At 50.7% G+C, this 17,317-nt stretch overlaps 2 protein-coding genes across 12 annotated transcripts in view; both read left to right on the forward strand.

Annotated features, from left to right (window-relative positions):
- The window catches only part of ANKRD24 (ankyrin repeat domain 24), a 23,506-nt gene extending 23,102 nt beyond the window's left edge, over positions 1–404 (forward strand). For all 9 annotated transcript variants that reach the window (XM_019653555.1, XM_019653556.1, XM_019653553.1 and 6 more), the window contains 2 exons: positions 134–199; positions 311–404. In XM_019653555.1, coding sequence (XP_019509100.1) covers positions 134–199; positions 311–388 — 144 coding nt within the window. In that variant the 3' untranslated portion in view covers positions 389–404. The remainder of the gene's footprint in view (positions 1–133; positions 200–310) is intronic.
- A 373-nt stretch (positions 405–777) lies between these two features.
- On the forward strand, positions 778–8,919 carry EBI3 (Epstein-Barr virus induced 3). Of its 3 annotated transcripts, none has more exons than XM_019653560.1 (6): positions 778–997; positions 1,693–1,831; positions 2,470–2,602; positions 4,202–4,380; positions 5,303–5,460; positions 7,931–8,919. In XM_019653560.1, exons 1-6 carry the CDS (start codon positions 794–796, stop codon positions 8,081–8,083), a joined length of 966 nt encoding a protein of 321 aa, XP_019509105.1. In that variant the 5' UTR covers positions 778–793; the 3' UTR covers positions 8,084–8,919. The 3 variants fall into 3 exon arrangements, with proteins under 3 accessions (XP_019509105.1, XP_019509107.1, XP_019509106.1); XM_019653562.1 differs by having other exon boundaries at positions 905–1,633; positions 1,721–1,831; XM_019653561.1 differs by having other exon boundaries at positions 919–997; positions 1,461–1,831.
- The last annotated feature ends 8,398 nt before the right edge of the window (positions 8,920–17,317 follow it).

The following is a 17,317-nucleotide window of genomic DNA, read 5'->3' on the forward strand; positions in this document are numbered from 1 at the left end:
ATTTTGGCAACCGGCACCATCACACCGGTACATGCCATCAAAATAGGGGCTCAGGTGCAAAGGGGGTGGTTTGGCATGTCTTGGCGGGGGGGGGGTGTCTTGCTTTTCTGAGTGCCCTCCCCTGTATTCACAGGAGGCTGCCAGGGACCACAGTGCAGTGGTGGCCTTGTACAGGAGCCACCTCCTATATGCCATTCAGGTGAGTCAGCTCTGGCTCTGGCCATGCCACTGGCTGCTCTCTGGGCCTCAGTTTCCCCATATGTACCACAGCAGGGGCACCTAGGCTCTCCCTCTGCTGCTCCCACCGCAGGGCCAGATGGATGAAGACGTGCAACGGATTCTGAGCCAGATCCTACAGATGCAAAGGCTTCAGGTTCAGGGCCGCTGAGCCTCAGAACACTGACCCTCTGCCCACCAGGCCCCACACAGGGGTGCTGGGGCTCTCGAATGACTGTCTACACTAGGAGACCAGCCTGCCCACCCCTCTAATGTCTCTAGCTATCTGTCTATCACTCTGGCCCTGACTGCCCCCTCCCACCCCCCACTGGAGAATCTGTGAGTCCTCTCTCTCCCATTCCCATCGCCAGACACCACCCCAGGAATAAAAGCTCATGGAACAGAGGACAAAAGCATGTGGCCTGATTGCTGGGCTCCCACTGCAAGGAGAGGAGGGGGTGGCCCAGAGCCAGGCTTAGGGATTAGGGTAAGGAGAGTTGAAGCACTCACCACTCGCACCCAAATTTCAATTCCAAAGATGAACACTATGTTAACGCAATATTTTTAGAAAGTCAAAATGGGTGGGCACCAAAAAGTTCATGATGAACGAAATATCCAAATGTTAAGTGAAGACAGGAGCCGTGCCTGCACTTACCTCACTTTCCTTACCCTAAACCCAGCCTCTGGGAAGGATTGTCCCACCCCCAGCCTCCTGCTCCTGGGCGACTGGCCCGAAATCCCCTGGGGGTTCTCAGCTCTCTTTCCAGCTAAGGGAGGGGAGGTGAGTATGGCTGTAAACCCCCCAGTGTCCAGCTTGTCCCTGGGCATCCCCATGGCTTGGAGAATGTCTGTAGAGGGTTGGGAGCTGCCTCCCAGGGTCTGCGTTTCCTTCTGTCTGTGGCCTGGGCTGTGGAGTGCAGCTGGTAAGTGTGGGACCCCATCACTGTGGTCCATGAGTGAACGGGCATCTCTTGTGTGGGTGCCTGCATCTCTCTGTGTCCCCATCTTCATTTTCACTAGGTGTTTGTCTCTGTCTCTGACTCTCCTCCTGTGTCTGCCTCTATCTCTCAATCTCCCCATTTATCTGTGTGTTTGTGTGCGCGTGTCTATTTCCATCTTTCTCTGTCTCTTCTCTTGTCTCTGTCTCTCCCTCTGGATCTCACTCTCCCTGTCTATCTCTGTCTCTGTCTTTCTCCATGTCATCGTTCCCCTCCTGGGGTTTCCCCAACCCCTCCTCACTGCAGCCGGAAGGAAGGGCTGACTGACAGGCTGTGCTGGGAAAGGCCACGGGGTCTCCACTTCTCCCTTTCGTGGCCTCTTCTCCCTGCCCGCACCCTCAGAGCCTTCCGCACCCTCGCCTTGGACTGGGGGCTCCTTTGCCATCCCTGCTTGACTCTGTGGCCCCACAAACCAGCCAGTGAGTCAGACCCCGGGAAGGGGAAGTGGGACGCCTTGACAGGGGCTGGTTTCCCCCAGGTGGGTCTGAATGTCCTGCCTCCCCGAGGGTGCTCCCCACCCCAGCTCCTGAAAGCAGAGCCCACTGGAACCATGGTCCCAAAACTTCTCCTGACCCTCGCCCTCTGGGCCGGCTGTTCACTCTGCAGTGGGAGAGAAGGTATGTGAGACCCCCGTGAGGTTGGGGGGCCAGGGTAGAGGGACATTATCTGGGGACTGGACTTTGTCGTGGAACATTCTGGGGTGGGTTGGGAGCTCACACACCTACCTCATGCTCCCCTGTGGGAGGGGGTTATCCCATTGCACAGATGGGGAAACTGAGGCACAGGGAGGTCGAGTCCTACCCCAAAGTGATATCAGGAAGTGTCAGCCACAACCTGGGGGGCTGGTGAGGGAGAGAGAGAGGAGAGAGAGAAGGAGGGAGGGGGAGAGGGAGAGAAATTTTAACTGCATGCATTAATTTCATGTGCTTCAAAACAAAACTGTTACACAGAGGGGATACAGTAGAACATCTCCCTCCCACCAGGGTTCCCTGCCACCAAGGTCCCCTCTGTGGCTTATTAAACCTCAGTTTCCCCATCTAGAAAATTCACCAATAGTTCCTGCCTTGGCGGGTTGTAGTGGGGATGAGAGATGATGTAGGTGTCTTTCACTCATGTAGTCATTCATCCCACAAACCTTTATTAGGCACCTACTGTATGCCTGGCACTGGCAGGCAGTGAGGTAGGGACAAGCACATGGTAGGGCTTTGCAATCCTGGCATGGATTGAAAGTTCACCCTCTTGCCTCTCCCTCCAGGGACCCCGGCAGCCCCCACTCAGCCCCAGGTGCAGTGCCGGGCCGTTAGGTACCCGATTGCTGTAGACTGCTTCTGGACCCTGCCGCCTGCTGCAAACTCCACCAGGTCCACATCCTTCATTGCCACATACAGGTCAGAGAGCCCGGAGGGGCTTCCCGGGGATTCCACAGTTAGGCCTGACACCCTTGGGATCAGGACAACTGCAGACTTAGTGCTACACCGAAACCCTCTGAATTCAAGGGCAGCACTGCCTAGTCAAAATATACTTCCTACAATACATTCTGTGAGTCATGTGTGTAGTTCACAATTTTCTAGAAGCCACATTAAAAAAGTAAGAAGAAACGGGTGAAGTGAATTTTAATATCTTATTTAAATAATGTCTGTATATTCCAAATATTTATCACTTAATATGGTTGAGTATAATGTAAGTGAATGTTCTTATATACAGGGTATATATTTAAATGTATAATAGAAATTAATATTTACTAGGAATCACTAAAATATTATTTCAACATGTACTTATTATTTTCGAAATTAATGAGATACTTTACATTCTGTTTTTACTGAATCTTCAAAGTTCTATGTGTACTTTATGCATATGGCACATTTCAATTCAGATGCTACACTAACATTGAGAATTCTTAATCTCTGATTAGATTTCATAAAATTTGAGGTTGGAGCAGTAGATTCATGCACCCAACGTGTCCTGAACAACTTTTCCAAGTTTTCTGATAACTGGAAACTTTACATTTATTTATTTATTTATTTATTAAGATTTTTTTTTTAAATTGGGGAATTGGGGGGATGGGAACAGTGCTGGGGAATTGGGGGAAGGGGAACAGACAAGTTGCTGTCGTTTTGTTCTTCAGTCTAGTTGTGGAGGACGTTGCTTCACTGGCCCAAGTTGGCACCATCATTGCGCTCTTCTCTGGTGAGGCAGATCAGTCGCCGGCTTCTGGAAGGCCGCTCACTGCGGCTGCTGGCCGCTCACGCTGGCTGCTGGCTACACACGGTAGCCCATGGCAACCCACTGCCACAGGGGCTGCAGACTATGCCATTGTCGGTGACTCAAGGCAGCCCAGCTCCAGGTTGAGCTGTTGTTCAGCATCTTAGCTGTGGAGTGCAGTGTCACTGGCCCTTATACGTGGGATCCGAACCGGGGCCCTCTGGCATCGCAAGCCAGTTCTTAACCATCGTGCCACTCGGCCGGCCTGGAAACTTTACATTTAGATTAGATAAAATAAATTTAAAAGTTGCACTGAGCTGTGTTTCAAGTGCTCAATAGCCGCAGGTGACTAAGGAACACGTCTCACAATGCAGAAACAGGACATTTTGAAGCGGTGGAAAGTTCTATGGATGGTGCTGAGCTCAAGTCTCTAAAGTCTGAAATTTTGGAGTCTCAGAAATGGAGAGGATCAGAATCTTGCTATTTTAGATTCCAGAGTCTGTGAATCTGCAGACCTCAGGATGTTAGAATTCTAAGGCTGGATTGTTGACAGTCCAGAAACCTTAGAGTCTGGACTCCAGCATCTCCTGTGTTGTGTCAATGACCCCAACCATGGGTCATTGCAGGCTCTGTGATGTTGGGGTGGGTGCCTCCCCCAGGGTCACAGAGCCAAAAGCAGGACCCCAAAAGCAAGACTCCTCACCTGCTGTCTCCACTTGGGGTCTGGGGCACAGCCTGGCTAACAGGAAGTGCTGAGGCCCTCACAGTGCCCACCCCATGTCCAGGCTTGGAGTGGTCGCCCATGGGGAGAGCTGGCCCTGCCTCCAGCAGACACCAGAAGCCAACAGCTGCACAATCCCAGATGTCCAGATGTTCTCCATGGTGCCCTACATGCTCAACGTCACAGCTGTCCACCCCTGGGGTGTCAGCAGCAGCTTCGTGCCCTTTGTCCCAGAGCACATCAGTGAGTGGGGGTAGCAGTGGCGGGTGTGGAGGGCCACTGGATTGTTCCTGCTTCCCGCCCCCTCCTAACCCCCCGCCACCTTCTACCAGTCATCCAGCCCTCTCCATCATGGATCCTCTGGGCTCCATCTTCACAATGAATTAAGAATCAGCCCACTTCTCCCTGTCCTGCGCCTCCACCCGGTCCAGCCTCATTTTTGCCCACCTGAACCAATGCAGTCGGTCTCGCCCTGGTTTCCGGCTCCCTCCCTCGTTCCCCCATGGTCTGTTCTCCCTGCAGCCTACACCAGAGGGCGCCTGTGAGCACCTGAGTCAGGTTCTGCATTGGCCACCAGAGGGCGCGAGTGAGCACCTGAGTCAGCTCCCATCGCTCCTCTGTCACAGCCCTCCAGGGCTTCCACTTACCTCAGGGTAAAGGCCCAAGTCCTCCCCGTGACCCACAGGGCCCTGTACGATCTGCCTTGTCGCCTCCCTGCCAGGAATTGGGGCGGGGCGGGAGGCTGTGGCTGGTAATGGATGTGAGATCTCTTTTGGGGGTTATGGGAATGTTCTGGATTAAATAGTGGTGATAGTTACACAATGTTGTGAATGTACTAAAAACCACTGAACTGTACACTTTGAAAAGGTGAGTTTTGTGGTATGTGAATTATGTCTCAAAAAAACATTGCAGACGACTCCCCTCCCTGTACTCCGTAATGTTCTTCCCCGCTTTTATGATCAATAGATTTGCTTCTTGTCTCTTGTCTCCTGCCCTGATGAGTTGAGCTCCAAGAGGACAGGGTTTGGGTCTGTACTGGTCAATGCTGTGTCCTCCAGTGTCGGGAACATTGCCAGACACTCAGTAGGCTCTCAATATTTGTTGGTTGTTTGAACGAATGAATGAACCTGCCATCTGCTGACCCTGCCTCCTGTTTGTCCATCAGTCAAACCGGACCCTCCAGAAGGTGTGCGCCTGAGTCCCCTCCCTGGGCAGCAGCTGAGGGTGCAGTGGGAACCCCCCAGGTCCTGGCCCTTCCCAAAGATCTTCTCCCTTAAATACCGGGTCCGCTACAAGCGTCGTGGAGCTGCCCGCTTCCGCCAGGTGAGGAAGACGAGGGGCGGCCGGGAAGGGTGGTTCCTAGGTAGAGGGAACAGCACGTGCAAAGGTGCGCTGGGGCCTCCCACATAGCTCATAGCTCGAGGTTGCTCATGTGCACACTAAAGACAGCCCAGCCACTCCACCCCTGGGGATCTGCCCTAAAGAAGTGAAAACAGGGACTCAAACAAATCCTTGTACACAAATGTTCATAGCAGTGCTATTCACAACAGCCGAAAGGTGGACACAATCCAAATGTCTGTCAGTGGGTGAACATATACACAAAACGTGGCCCATCTGCACACTGGGATGTCACTCAGCAACAAAAAGGAGTGAGGCGCTGACACTCGCCACAACATGGATGGACCTTGAACACACGGTGCTCAGTGAGAGAAGCCAGACACACAAGGACACACAGTGTGTGATTCCATATATGTGAAATGTCCAGAACAGGCACATCCACAAAGAGGAAGTGGGTTAGTGGTTGTCAGGGGCTGAGGGAGGGGGAAGGAGAGTAACTGCTGATGGGGACAGGTTTTCATTTTGGGGGTGATGGAATGTTCTAGAATTAGAGGTGCAGGTTGCACAACACTGTGAATGTACTACACTGAATTGTCCACTTTAGAATGGTTAATTTTATGCCATATGAATTTCATCTTGATTGAAAACAATATATATTGTTTTAAATTCTTGAAAAATGAAAAATAAAGGTAGGGTCTGATGAGCATCTTCTATAGCTGCTCTTCCCAGAATGGTGGCCATGAGCCACTTGTGGCTTTCAAGCCATTGCAATGTGGTGAGTAGCCACAGAACTGGCTTTTAAATTTTATGTGGTGATCACTAATTTTTAAAAAATATTTGCAATTTTTAAATTGAGATAGAACTCATATGCCATAAAACTCAGTTTTAAAGTGCTCAAGCCAGTGGCTTGGAGTGTGTTTATGAAGTTGTGCTACCATTAATTAATCTAAATTTAAAACTTACAGCACCACATCTGGTGACGATGTGGGTCAGTTTGGGTAAAACAAGGATGGGAGATAGTCAAACCTGGGTATGGGAAGCTCCCTGTGTGGCTGGAATGGGACATTCTTGTATTGGCTTAGAATACCCCTGTTCATTCACCAAATGTGAAAGAATTCACAGGACTCAGAAAAGTAGGAAAGCAAGGAAAGTTTTATTCAAGGTCAGGCAGAGAGAATGCCCATGGCAGTATCTAAAGATACTGCCATGGGTAGTAGGAGAAAAGGACCAGCAGAGGAGTTGCTGGGGGCAAAGTCATCTTATATTTTTCTATGCAGGATGCAAGGGGCTAGTCATCTTGCAGTTGTTTGCTGTTGCTCCTGGCCCCTTCTGAGAACTGTTGTTGCAGTTGGCTTCCTCCAAAAAATGTCCTGGTGTTTGTCAGCCTGAAAGTGTAGTGCTAGCTGGGAGACTCAGAGCTAAGTGGTTAATCTTTAAACCTATTCCTGTTAGCTCCCAGACTCATTCTTCTTAACTCTTTTTGTGACTCATCAATTCTGAGGACGAGAGGGGACCTGGAAGGAACAGAGGGCTGGGACGGGGAGGGAGAGTGTGGAGTGGCAGGGACAGGGAAGAAAGGATGGACAAGAGAGAAAACAGGAAAGGCAGAGCTAAGTGAGCGTCTGAGGTGGAGGTTCCTGTGTGAGGACACGGAGAGGTCAGGGCCATTGGAAGAATGGATTATATTTCCTGAGAGAAGGGGGCATGCCATGTCACGCATTACAACATCAGGATGGCAGGAGCAGGAGTGAGGGGAGAGCTGAGGCCAGACCCTTTGCTGGGGTTTCCGTGGGAATGGCAGGGCAGGGGAACCACTTAGGGTTGGCAAGTGTGAATAATCCTGGCGAGCTGTGGGCTGCAGGGGTGACCTGTGGCTGTTTGGCACCTGGCCCTTGGACGATTCAGGGCAGGGGCAATACTGACTCGTGTGGGAAATTAGAGAAAGGAGGTGGGTGTGGGTATAGACGCAGGATTGGTTGGTTTGTATATAGAAGGCATGCTCCTGGGTGACCCTTTGTCATCTCTAAGAATTGGCAGAACCCAGGAAGGCAGTCTCTCCCCAGCCAGCAAGATGTTTAAGATGTCAAAACATGCTAAGATACAAATAATTTAAAAACATGGTTAATACAGTGGGTCCGGTGTGGGGGAGGCATCGAGGTAGATGCCAGAGGCACTGGTTGGGGGCCAGGAGGATCTGGTCAGTGAGGACTCTCACTGCTGAGACAGCCCTAGGGACTGGTGTGGGCCACAAAGGATTCCTGAACAAGGTGGCTCTGGGGCCAGCATGGAAGTCCGCACAGGTTAGGACCACAAAGGGCCAAAGATGGAGGGGGCTGGAGGCAGCATGCTGTTTACAATAGAGCAGGAGGAATAAAGGCTCAGTCACGCAGCTCTGTGCACAATAGCCCCTTCCAGCCTTCTGGGCCGCACTGACCTGCCCTCTTTTTGCTCTCAGGTGGGGCCCATTGAAGCCACATCCTTCACCCTCAGAGTTCTAAGGCCCCAAGCCATGTACTGCATCCAGGTGGCTGCTCAGGACCTCACGGACTATGGGGAGTTGAGTGACTGGAGTCTCCCTGCCACTGTCTCGGTGACCCTGGGCAAGTAGCGGGAACTTTCCAGCATCACAGAAGAGGGGCTGGGTCCTTGACTCCTCCCCCACTGCCATCCATTGAAAGGTAGATGGGACCTGACTGGCCTGGCTTTGTTGCTGCTGAGTTGCTGGGCTACCTTGAACAAGTGACTTTGCCTCTCTGAGCCTTAGTTTCCTAACCTGTGAAATGGATGTACTCCCTCCTTTGACTACAGAACTGTGAATATGAGATTTTTTTTATTTCTTAATTAGACAAAGACCGTTGTCACTGGAATTGGACTCTTTCTCTTCATTCAACAGACCCAGAGAGAAATCTGAGAGGACAGGACAGAGCAGGACACACATACTGTGATTCGCCACTGCATTGTATGGAGTCAGGGTTGGACCAAAGGAAGAGACCTGGGCTGAGGGAGTTGGGGTAGGAGTGCCATGGGTTCTACATGGATGAGATCGTGGGGGTCCATTCAGTATAGCAGTTTAATTCACCTCACCATCTCAAAAGCTGCCCAGATGTGAGCCCCACTGTGAGTGAATACAAATGGGACATGATTGTCTGGGAAAACTTCCCTGAGAAAGAGGCAAAGCAGCCAGGCCCTGAAGGATTTTCTCAAACCTTGGGCTTGTCTATGGATTTCACTTAGGTCTCATCTCAAAGGTCATGTCCTCTGAGAAGCCTTCTCTGACCACCTCATCTGTGGCAGGCAGAATAATGGCTCCCCAAAGATATCCAGGTCTTAACCCTCAGAACCTGTGAATATGGCACTTTACATAGAAAAGGAGACTTTGTAGATGTGATTAAATTAAGAATCGTGAGGGCCAGCTGAGTGGCTCGTTGGATAAGAGTTGTCTTGGGAGCACGAGCTCTGAGCAGCAGGGCCACCGGTTAGGATCCCACATGAGCCAGTGATGCTGCGCCCTCTATAGCTAAGATGGTGAACAATAGCTCGACCTGGAGCTGGGCTGCTGTGAGCCCCCATGAGCGGCAGTTCAATGGCCAGTGACCGATCTGCCTCAGCTGCAAAGAGCACAATGATCACAATACCCACATGGGCCAGTGAAGCGACGTCCTCCACAACTAGACTGAAGAACAAAAGGACAGCAACTTGTCTGTTCCCCTCTCCCAATTCCCCAATAAAATCTTTAACAACAACAACAAAAAAGAATCAGGAGGCTCCTTAATGTAAAATTTCATGATCTTTCATTAAGTTAATGATCATCAAGGAAGGCCATCCTGAAATATCCAGATGGTTCCAAGAAAATCACAAGGATCCTTACAAGAGGGAGGCAGGAGGATTAGGGAGAGATAGAAGGTGATGTGACAACAGAAGCAGAGGCCAGGGTGATGCAGGGCCAGGAGCCAAGTATTGCAGGCACCTCTACAAACTGGAAAAGTCAAGGAAATGGATTCTCCCCTGGAACCTCCAGAAGGAACCAGCCCTGCGGCACCCATATTACACTTCTGACCTCCAGAACTCTAAGATAATAGACGTGTGTTAAGACATTGCATTTATGGTAATTTGTTACAGCAGCCATAATTAACTCATACACCAACTCAAGTAACCCCTTCTCATCACTATCCATATGTTGTCCCGTTTTCTCCTCATATCGTTTACCAAGCTGGAAAGAGTCCTTTTTGTGTGTTTATTGACTGTCTGTCCCACAAGACAGTGATCCCTGTGGCGGCAGGCATCTTATGTCTTGTTCGCTGATGTGTCCCCAATGACTAAGCACGTATCTGACACAAAACGTTTAGAAAAGGAAGGGAGGAAGTTAGGGAAAGAATGGGGTGGGACGTCCTCTTTAAATGGACAGTGCAGGCAGGCAGTGGGGGTACATTTGGAAGCTAGTGTGTGTGTAGCCGGGAGGTGAGTTCGCAGTCTGGTCTTTCAGTCTCTGCCTGTGACTCAAATTTGGGGTGGGCCGTCCAGGGTATTTCTTTGTCACGACCTGTGTAGCCCATGGGAACTGCCCCAGTCCCCACGTGAGCGCTACGTACATAGGAACGATGTGTGGGTTCCCAGAGGCCAGCACACAGGGTAAGCTTTATTTGCTGAATAAAAGAATGTACAACAAAGAGTCACGACCAGCAGCCACGTCGGATCACGACGAAATTTTAACAAGCCGCTGCTGACCTCTAGGGGCACAGCGCCTACTCGGAACTTCTCCAACTCCAGACGGTCCCCGGAACTTTTGCTGCGCGCCGCCTAAATTGCAGCACTGGAGGGAAGACAGCGGGATTTGACAAGCGTGGGTCGGATCCAATGAGAAAGGCAAGCTGTGTATACTGCAGCCAATAGTGGGGGGAGTGCTGTAACGGAAGTACTAGGGGCAGCCGGAAGTACAAGAGATGGCCAGGTAAGTTTTGTAAACATCGACTCTAACTAGTTTTCTTGTACTTGTGAGAAGAGTAGGAAGTAAAGATGTCAGAACGAAAAGTTTTAATTGTAAGTGTTGGGCGTCTCGGGCTTTCTACCCGGGGCGGGGTATGTCGTAGCCCTGCCCGAAGCGGTCTTCCTATGCTCTCCTATTGGAATCTTCTCACCGAACGGCCTTATCGATGCGGGTCTTCTCACCCAATCACCTTCCGCGGGAGGTGTGCATCGCTAAACCTGCCCCTCGGTGCTGGGGAAGTACCCAATCGCCTGTGGGGGTGGAGCTTGAGCTAGTTACCCATTCACTTCCCCTGATTGGGTATTCCGGGCTTCCTTGAAATATGGGTATTTCCGCTGTCTCTACTAAACCCCGCTCCTCTTGGGGTCTCTAGCCAATCGCGTTCCTTGCAGGGGTTAGGTTTCCCTAAATCAGCCCTTCTGCTCTGCAGGCAGGGAACCCTTTCGGTTGCCTCAACTTCTCCCAACTTTGGGCAAAACCAGGACCCTTTGTGGTGGAGGGGGTCTTGGAAGGCAAGATTCAGCTTTCGGAGAAGAGAGCCCTGGAATTCAGAGTGCCTGTCCTCACCCCCCCCCCCCGCCCCGGCCCCCAGGAGGATGTGTGCTCACAATAAGAGAGTGAGATCCCCGGCCTGGGAGTGTGTAAGTCTAGGATGTCAGGATTGACAGCCAAGAGCCCAGGGTTCTGAGGTCGTGCTGACATCCCTTTCTGTGGTTTAGTGCCCTCATCTTTTAAATACCTATGTTAGGAATCCAGCCCCAGTGTTTTCACCTTCCAGTGCAGGGTGCAGGACTTCGTGAAGGTCCTTCCATCCTAAGTATCCAACTGGGAGCCATCTATTGGGTTGTCGGAAAAGTCATGACGCGTTTTTGTAACGAAAAAAAAAAAATACGTCATGACTTTTCCGACAACCCAGTATTTCTATAGTTTCCTGGTAGGTATTTCTGTGTGCTGGGCACTGCACTAAGAGCCATGCTCATCAAATCCTCACAGGTGGATGGGTTATATCCATTCAGATGAGGAAACTGAGGCCCAGAGTGGATATGCAATAGCCAGGGAGTGGAAGAGTTGAACCCAAGCTCCTGGCTTCATAACCCTTTCTCCTAGTCACTGTACTACACTGTTCCGCTAGAGTCGCGTCCCTGGGTCTGAATCCTGGCTCTGCTATTCACACTGTGACTCTGAGTAGCTGAAACCACCAGGACTTAGTTTCCTCCTCTGTGTAATGGGTACATCACTCTTCGTCTCATAGAATCTTTGAAAGAGGTAAAAGTGCTCTGTGTGGTACCTGGAGCTCAGTAGGTGCTCAAAACACAAAGTGCTTTATTTTCTGATTATCCGATGGAGTTATTTTTCATAATCCAAACCCATCTTCCCATGTCTCCCATTTCAGGATTCTGTGCAGAAAGTTTTAATACAGCAGGTCTGAGGCTGCTGACTTTAGAAAGACTGGCTTGCAAGGTTGGACCTTGGCTGGCATCTGGGAACTTGAATTTCGGAATGGTTCCCACTGTTTCCTGATGAGAATGGCTCCCTGGGCTTAAACTGTTTTTACAATGTGGTTTATGCTGAGCACCTGCTCTCCTCCTGGAGTCTGTAATCTTGGTCCATGCTGGGCAGAGGTGCCTGCGTGACCAGCCCCCAGTGATAACCCTGCCACTGGGTCTCCATGAGTTTCCCTGAGACATTTCACATGTGTTGTCACAACTCATCGCTGCCCGCATTGAGCACATCCTGTGTGATTTCATTGGGAGAAGACTCTGGGAGCTTGCACCTGATCTCCCTGGACCTGCCCCACATGCCTTTTCCCGTTGTTGATTTTTCTCTATACAATTGTATGCTGAGCCCAGGAGCCCTCCCAACAAATCATTGAACCCAAGGGGGTCTTGGGGACCCCAATACAGCTCCCAGAGGCCCTTCCCTTGGCTCCTGGTCTGTCCTTGCTTCGGAAAGCAGCTCCTTTGACGCTTCCTTTCTCCCCGCAGAAATAACCACCTGCTGGACCTTGACCCATCAAAGATCCCAAGCTTGGGGGTGACCAGTTAGCTCAGTTGGTTAGAGTGCAGTGCTGATAACACCAGGGTTGCCGGTTCGATCCCCACATGGGCCACTGTGAGCTGCTCCCTCCTTAAAAGAGTCAACTATGCCATTGTACAATAGCATGAAAGCAATGTGTAACTAATGACCATGGCTGTTCCCCAATTAAATTTTTTTTTAATCCCAAGCTAAGGTCCCAAAAGACCAGCAGTACATGGTGCCGCTGATGGACCCTTCAACATGAGGTGAAGATAACACCTGGATCGCAGCTCCATGCAGGGGCCTGGGACACCCGCTTCCCTCGGGCTCCCTGGAGGTGAGCGCAGTGCCTTGGGTGGCCACTAGGTGGAAGCAGCGCCCCGGTGTTGTGACGGAGCCTCCATGGGCTATTAGTGTGGCGTCAAGTGCCCGCGACCAAGCCCAGCCCCAGTAGGATAAGGGGAAAAGGGATGGAGTTTCCTTTTTTATTTTAATTTCAAAAGGAACACGTGCTTGCTTTTAAAACCCAAGTCAGAAGTGTATAAAATAAAATGTCAGCTCCCCTGACACCACCCCCGTCTGCCCATTATTCTGTTGTCAATAGGCACCCGGCTGCAATCCTCCAGGCTTGCCCCCCGCCCCCCGCCCCGACCCCATACATCTTAGTCTCCATTGTTGTGTAGCTGATGCTCTGTGTGTGTGACACCCCCTCCTCCCCACGCCACCCTCGAAAGATTGAACATTAGAGCGGGGTCAGCCTGGTGAGGTGGTTAAGAGCAGGATTCTGGGTGAGCAGTTTGGGTGTGGGTCTCCCACACCTCCATGTGCGTGTTCTGTGGCCTTGGTTGAGGGATCTCACCACCAACCCCACCCTCAGGCCTCAAGTTTCCTGTCCCAGAAGATGCAGGTAGCAACAGGACCAACTTCATAGGGTTTTTGTGTTGATAATCCTCGAGTTTCTCCATGTCAGGTGCCTGCAGTAAATCCTGGCACACAGCAAGCCTGTTCACGTGAGCCATTGTCATTAGGCCAGTTATCACCCTGTTTATCAGATAAGGAGATGAAGGCCCAGAGAGGTAAAGCCACTTGCCCAAAGCCACACAGACTTGGGTAGGTGATGGAGCTAGGGCCTGCCCCTTTTAATCACCGTGATATGTAGCATTGAGTTTGAAATTGGAGCCTACCTAGCCCAGGTGCCTTTGCCTTACTGGGCGGGGATTTCTATCGGTCAGTTTTCAGAAGTGGAGTTGCTGAGTCAAATAGCATGCGTGTTTAAACTGTAATGGGTCCCTCCAGGAGCTTTCCAGAAAGGCAGGGCTGTTTCTGTACCGCCTGACCCTACTCTCCTGGCCTCATCCCAGGCTCAGCACTTGCGGAACTGTCAGGAGTGGGCTTCCTATGCTCTCCTATTGGAACCTTTTTTTCTAACTTAACTGCCCTTCTGCGAGGCGGAACTTGCCGCCCAATCTCCTTCCGCGGGAGGTGTGCCTTTACGAAACCTGCGCCTCGTGGCTGTGGGGGGGCAGAGCTTGAGATATTTTTACCTACTCGCTTCCCCTGATTGGGGTTCCCTTCTTGGGGGCGGGGCTTCATTGAAAATATTGGTATTTCTGTTGTATACCTTCACCTCTACTAAGCTCCACCCTCCTGGGGTCTCTAGCCAATTACAGGGACCAGGCGTGGTGGGCTAGCTCTCACCTCTTAGGCTCTTTAAAGAACCGGAAGCTAGCTGACCCTGCACCTCTGATACCTACTGTTACCTCTTCCTTGAGCCAGCTAGGTGTGTATTCCAACATCAAAGACAGCAACTGAGTGACCCACAGGTCAGAGGTTTCACTTCTAGCTCTAGCGGGTGGTCTGGGAAGGAGGCCTTGGCACCAACCAGAGTCACAACCAGACAATCACGAACGTTGTCCACGACCAGCAGGCACAGCGACGGTTTCAGCCAAGGGACTCGGTTTCTCTCCTGTCGCCCCACTCACCATCCCTCCAAGACCTCGGGGTCCCCAGCACACATTGTCACACTCGTGGCACTAAGTTCAGGGCTGTGACATCCCTGAAGCAGCTTCTGGCCAGCCTTTACAGTCCTCTCTTGGAGAGTCCTTGAGACGTCAGCCATGTTTTGAGCACATAGGTGAGCCTACCCATCCAAGAGTAGCTTCCTCCCTTCTGTTACAGAACCATCTGGGACCAGTAAAAGGAACCTGGCCATCTGGCTTGGGCGCCTTCTCTGTGCCAGCATCTGAGGAGGGGGCGGTAGAACCATGCAACTGAATCAGTCCTGGATTCCTGCCTCAGAAACCATAAGATGACAAATGTGTGTTCAGCATGTGAAGTTTGGGGATATTTGTTATACAGCAATTGATAGCTAATATGGTCACATGACCAGGCTTCCAAGTTCATGTTCTTTCAAAGTTGCCAGATTTCAACTTTGGTGTAATCCTCTCCCATTCCAGTACTTTCTAGTTGAAGGTTCTGTTCCACCACCAGACTCTCCTCTCCCACCCCTCCCAGGATGTCTGACATCAACACGCAGGTTCTCTCTCCCTCTCTCTCTCTCTCTCATTCACACACAGACTTTCATTTGGCATTTGATAATGAGGCTTTGTGTTTTTCACTGTCAGAGTTTGGGGGATGAAAAGCCCCCACTTTGGGGATCCACTTTCCTATCTGCTTAGATATGACAGATGAAGAGGTGACCTGGGATCCAGCCAGAGCTTCTGATGAGGACTTGGGGCCTCACATCACTGCTCCACGGCTGCAAAGACAGGACCTGGGGCCCCTGGCTTTGAAGCCCTGACAGTGGTGGGCTGAAGGCAGCTTGTACTGGCAGCTGGTGAGAACTGACACATGGCGTCAGTCCCGCAGGCAGCAGCATCATATTTGTGGCTTAAAATTGGCCAGAGCAGGAGTATTTACAGCAAGGAAGTCAGCAAACACTACAAGGCAGCCCCCCACACCAGAGAGCCCATTGTGAAATATTCCCCAGCACACCACGCTTGTCTTCCCCCAGGATCATGCACCGAGCAGAGACTGCGGTCCAGTCAGAAACTCTTGGTTAAAACAAATCATCCACCTTAAGGAATTGTGAAAAGTGACTGAGGGGGATTGAGAACTCACTAGCGCATTTTTTAAAGTTTATTGGGGTGACAATGGTTAGTAAAATTAGATAGGTTTCAAGTGTACAATTCTGTAATACATCATCTATATATCACATTGTGTGTTCATCACCCAGAGTCAGTTCTTCTTCCATCACCATATATTCGATCCCCTTTACTCTCTTCTACCATCCCTGCCCCCCCGCCCCCCCTCTCCCTCCCACTGGTGCATTTTGAGTCATTCTTCAGACTGTTTCCTGAACTTCTGTCATTCTTGACCGGCCATCATTCTTGCCGAGTGCATGCGAGTGCATGCGCTATCAGTTACTGTTACTTAATATCATTATGGGTTAACTCCATTCTAAAACGTGGGATAGGGCTGGCCAAGTGGCTCAGTTGGTCAAGAGCTCGTTCAAGAGTGCGAGCTCTGAGCAATCAGGGTCTCTGGTTCAATTCCTGGTCTGAGCTGAGCTGCCACTGAGCTGCCAACAGGTGGCAGGATGGCTCAGCTAAAAAAATAAATAAAAATAAATAAAACATGGGTTAGTAAAACCACGGTCCATGGCCTCCAAACCTACCCCATGGCCTGTTTTTGTAAATAAAGTTTCATTGGCACACCGGCTCACCCATTTGTGTGCATATCGTGTGTTTCCGCTGTACAGTGGCAGAGTTGAGTAGTTGTGACAGAGACTCCATGGTCTGCTAATCCAACATGTTTATACAGAAAGTTTACTGGCACCTGTGTGGGTCACTCAGCTCTCTAGCTACAGCTCTGCTCCCACAGCCTCCAGGGGAAGGTGGCCAAGACACCCTCTTTCCCAATTTCTAGGCTCACACTGTCTCTCCAGCTCTACTGGCTGTGGTCACCCTGAGGACCGGGGCCAGCTTCCCACTCCACAGTGTGACACAGTGGGTGGAGAACACAGGGTCCATTTAACGAGTAATAACAGCTAATGTTTGTGCAGCACTTAACCATTTGCCAAGCCTTGTGCTGAGGTCTTTATGCAAACTTGCCCATTTAAGTTTCCCAAAGCAAGTGTATTAATCCATTTGCTCATTCCAAAAAATATTTATTGAGCACCTACTATGTGCCCGGCTCTATTTTAGGCACTGAGGCTACAGCAGTGAAGAAAAACAAATGGTTGTCACTCATAAAGGTGACATTCTTGTTAGAAGGTGGGTAATAAGAGAGTAAACATACCTACATATAATAATAAAATATAAACAAAATAAATGTATACTGGAGGTGATGATAATGATGATGAAAATAAAGCAATATTGGCCAGCTGAGTGGCACATTGGTTAAGAGTTGGCTTGGGACGCCAGCTCTGAGAAGCAGGGCCCCGGTTTGGATCCCACATTAGGGCCAGTGACACTGCGTCCTCTACAGCTAAGATGGTGAACAACAGCTCAGCCTGGAGCTGGGCTGCTGTGAGTGGCCAGCAATGGCCTAGGCTGCAACCCCTGCTGCAGTGGGCTGCCATGAGCTACTGTAAGTGGCTGGCAACTAGCATGAGCAGCCAGCAGCCTGTGTGAGCTGCCGTCAGCAGCCGTCCAATGGCCGGTGAGTGACTGCCTCGCTGGGGAAGAGTGCAATAATAATACCAACATGGGCCAGTGAAGTGACATCCTCCACAACTAGACAGAAGAACAAAAGGACAGCAACTTGTCTGTTCCCCTTCCCTGATTCCCCAACGCTGTTCCTCTCCCCCAATTCCCCAATAAAATCTTTAATAAAAAAAGA

This window comes from Hipposideros armiger, unplaced genomic scaffold (genome assembly GCF_001890085.2).
Source record: "Hipposideros armiger isolate ML-2016 unplaced genomic scaffold, ASM189008v1 scaffold_202, whole genome shotgun sequence".
NCBI lineage: Eukaryota > Metazoa > Chordata > Mammalia > Chiroptera > Hipposideridae > Hipposideros > Hipposideros armiger.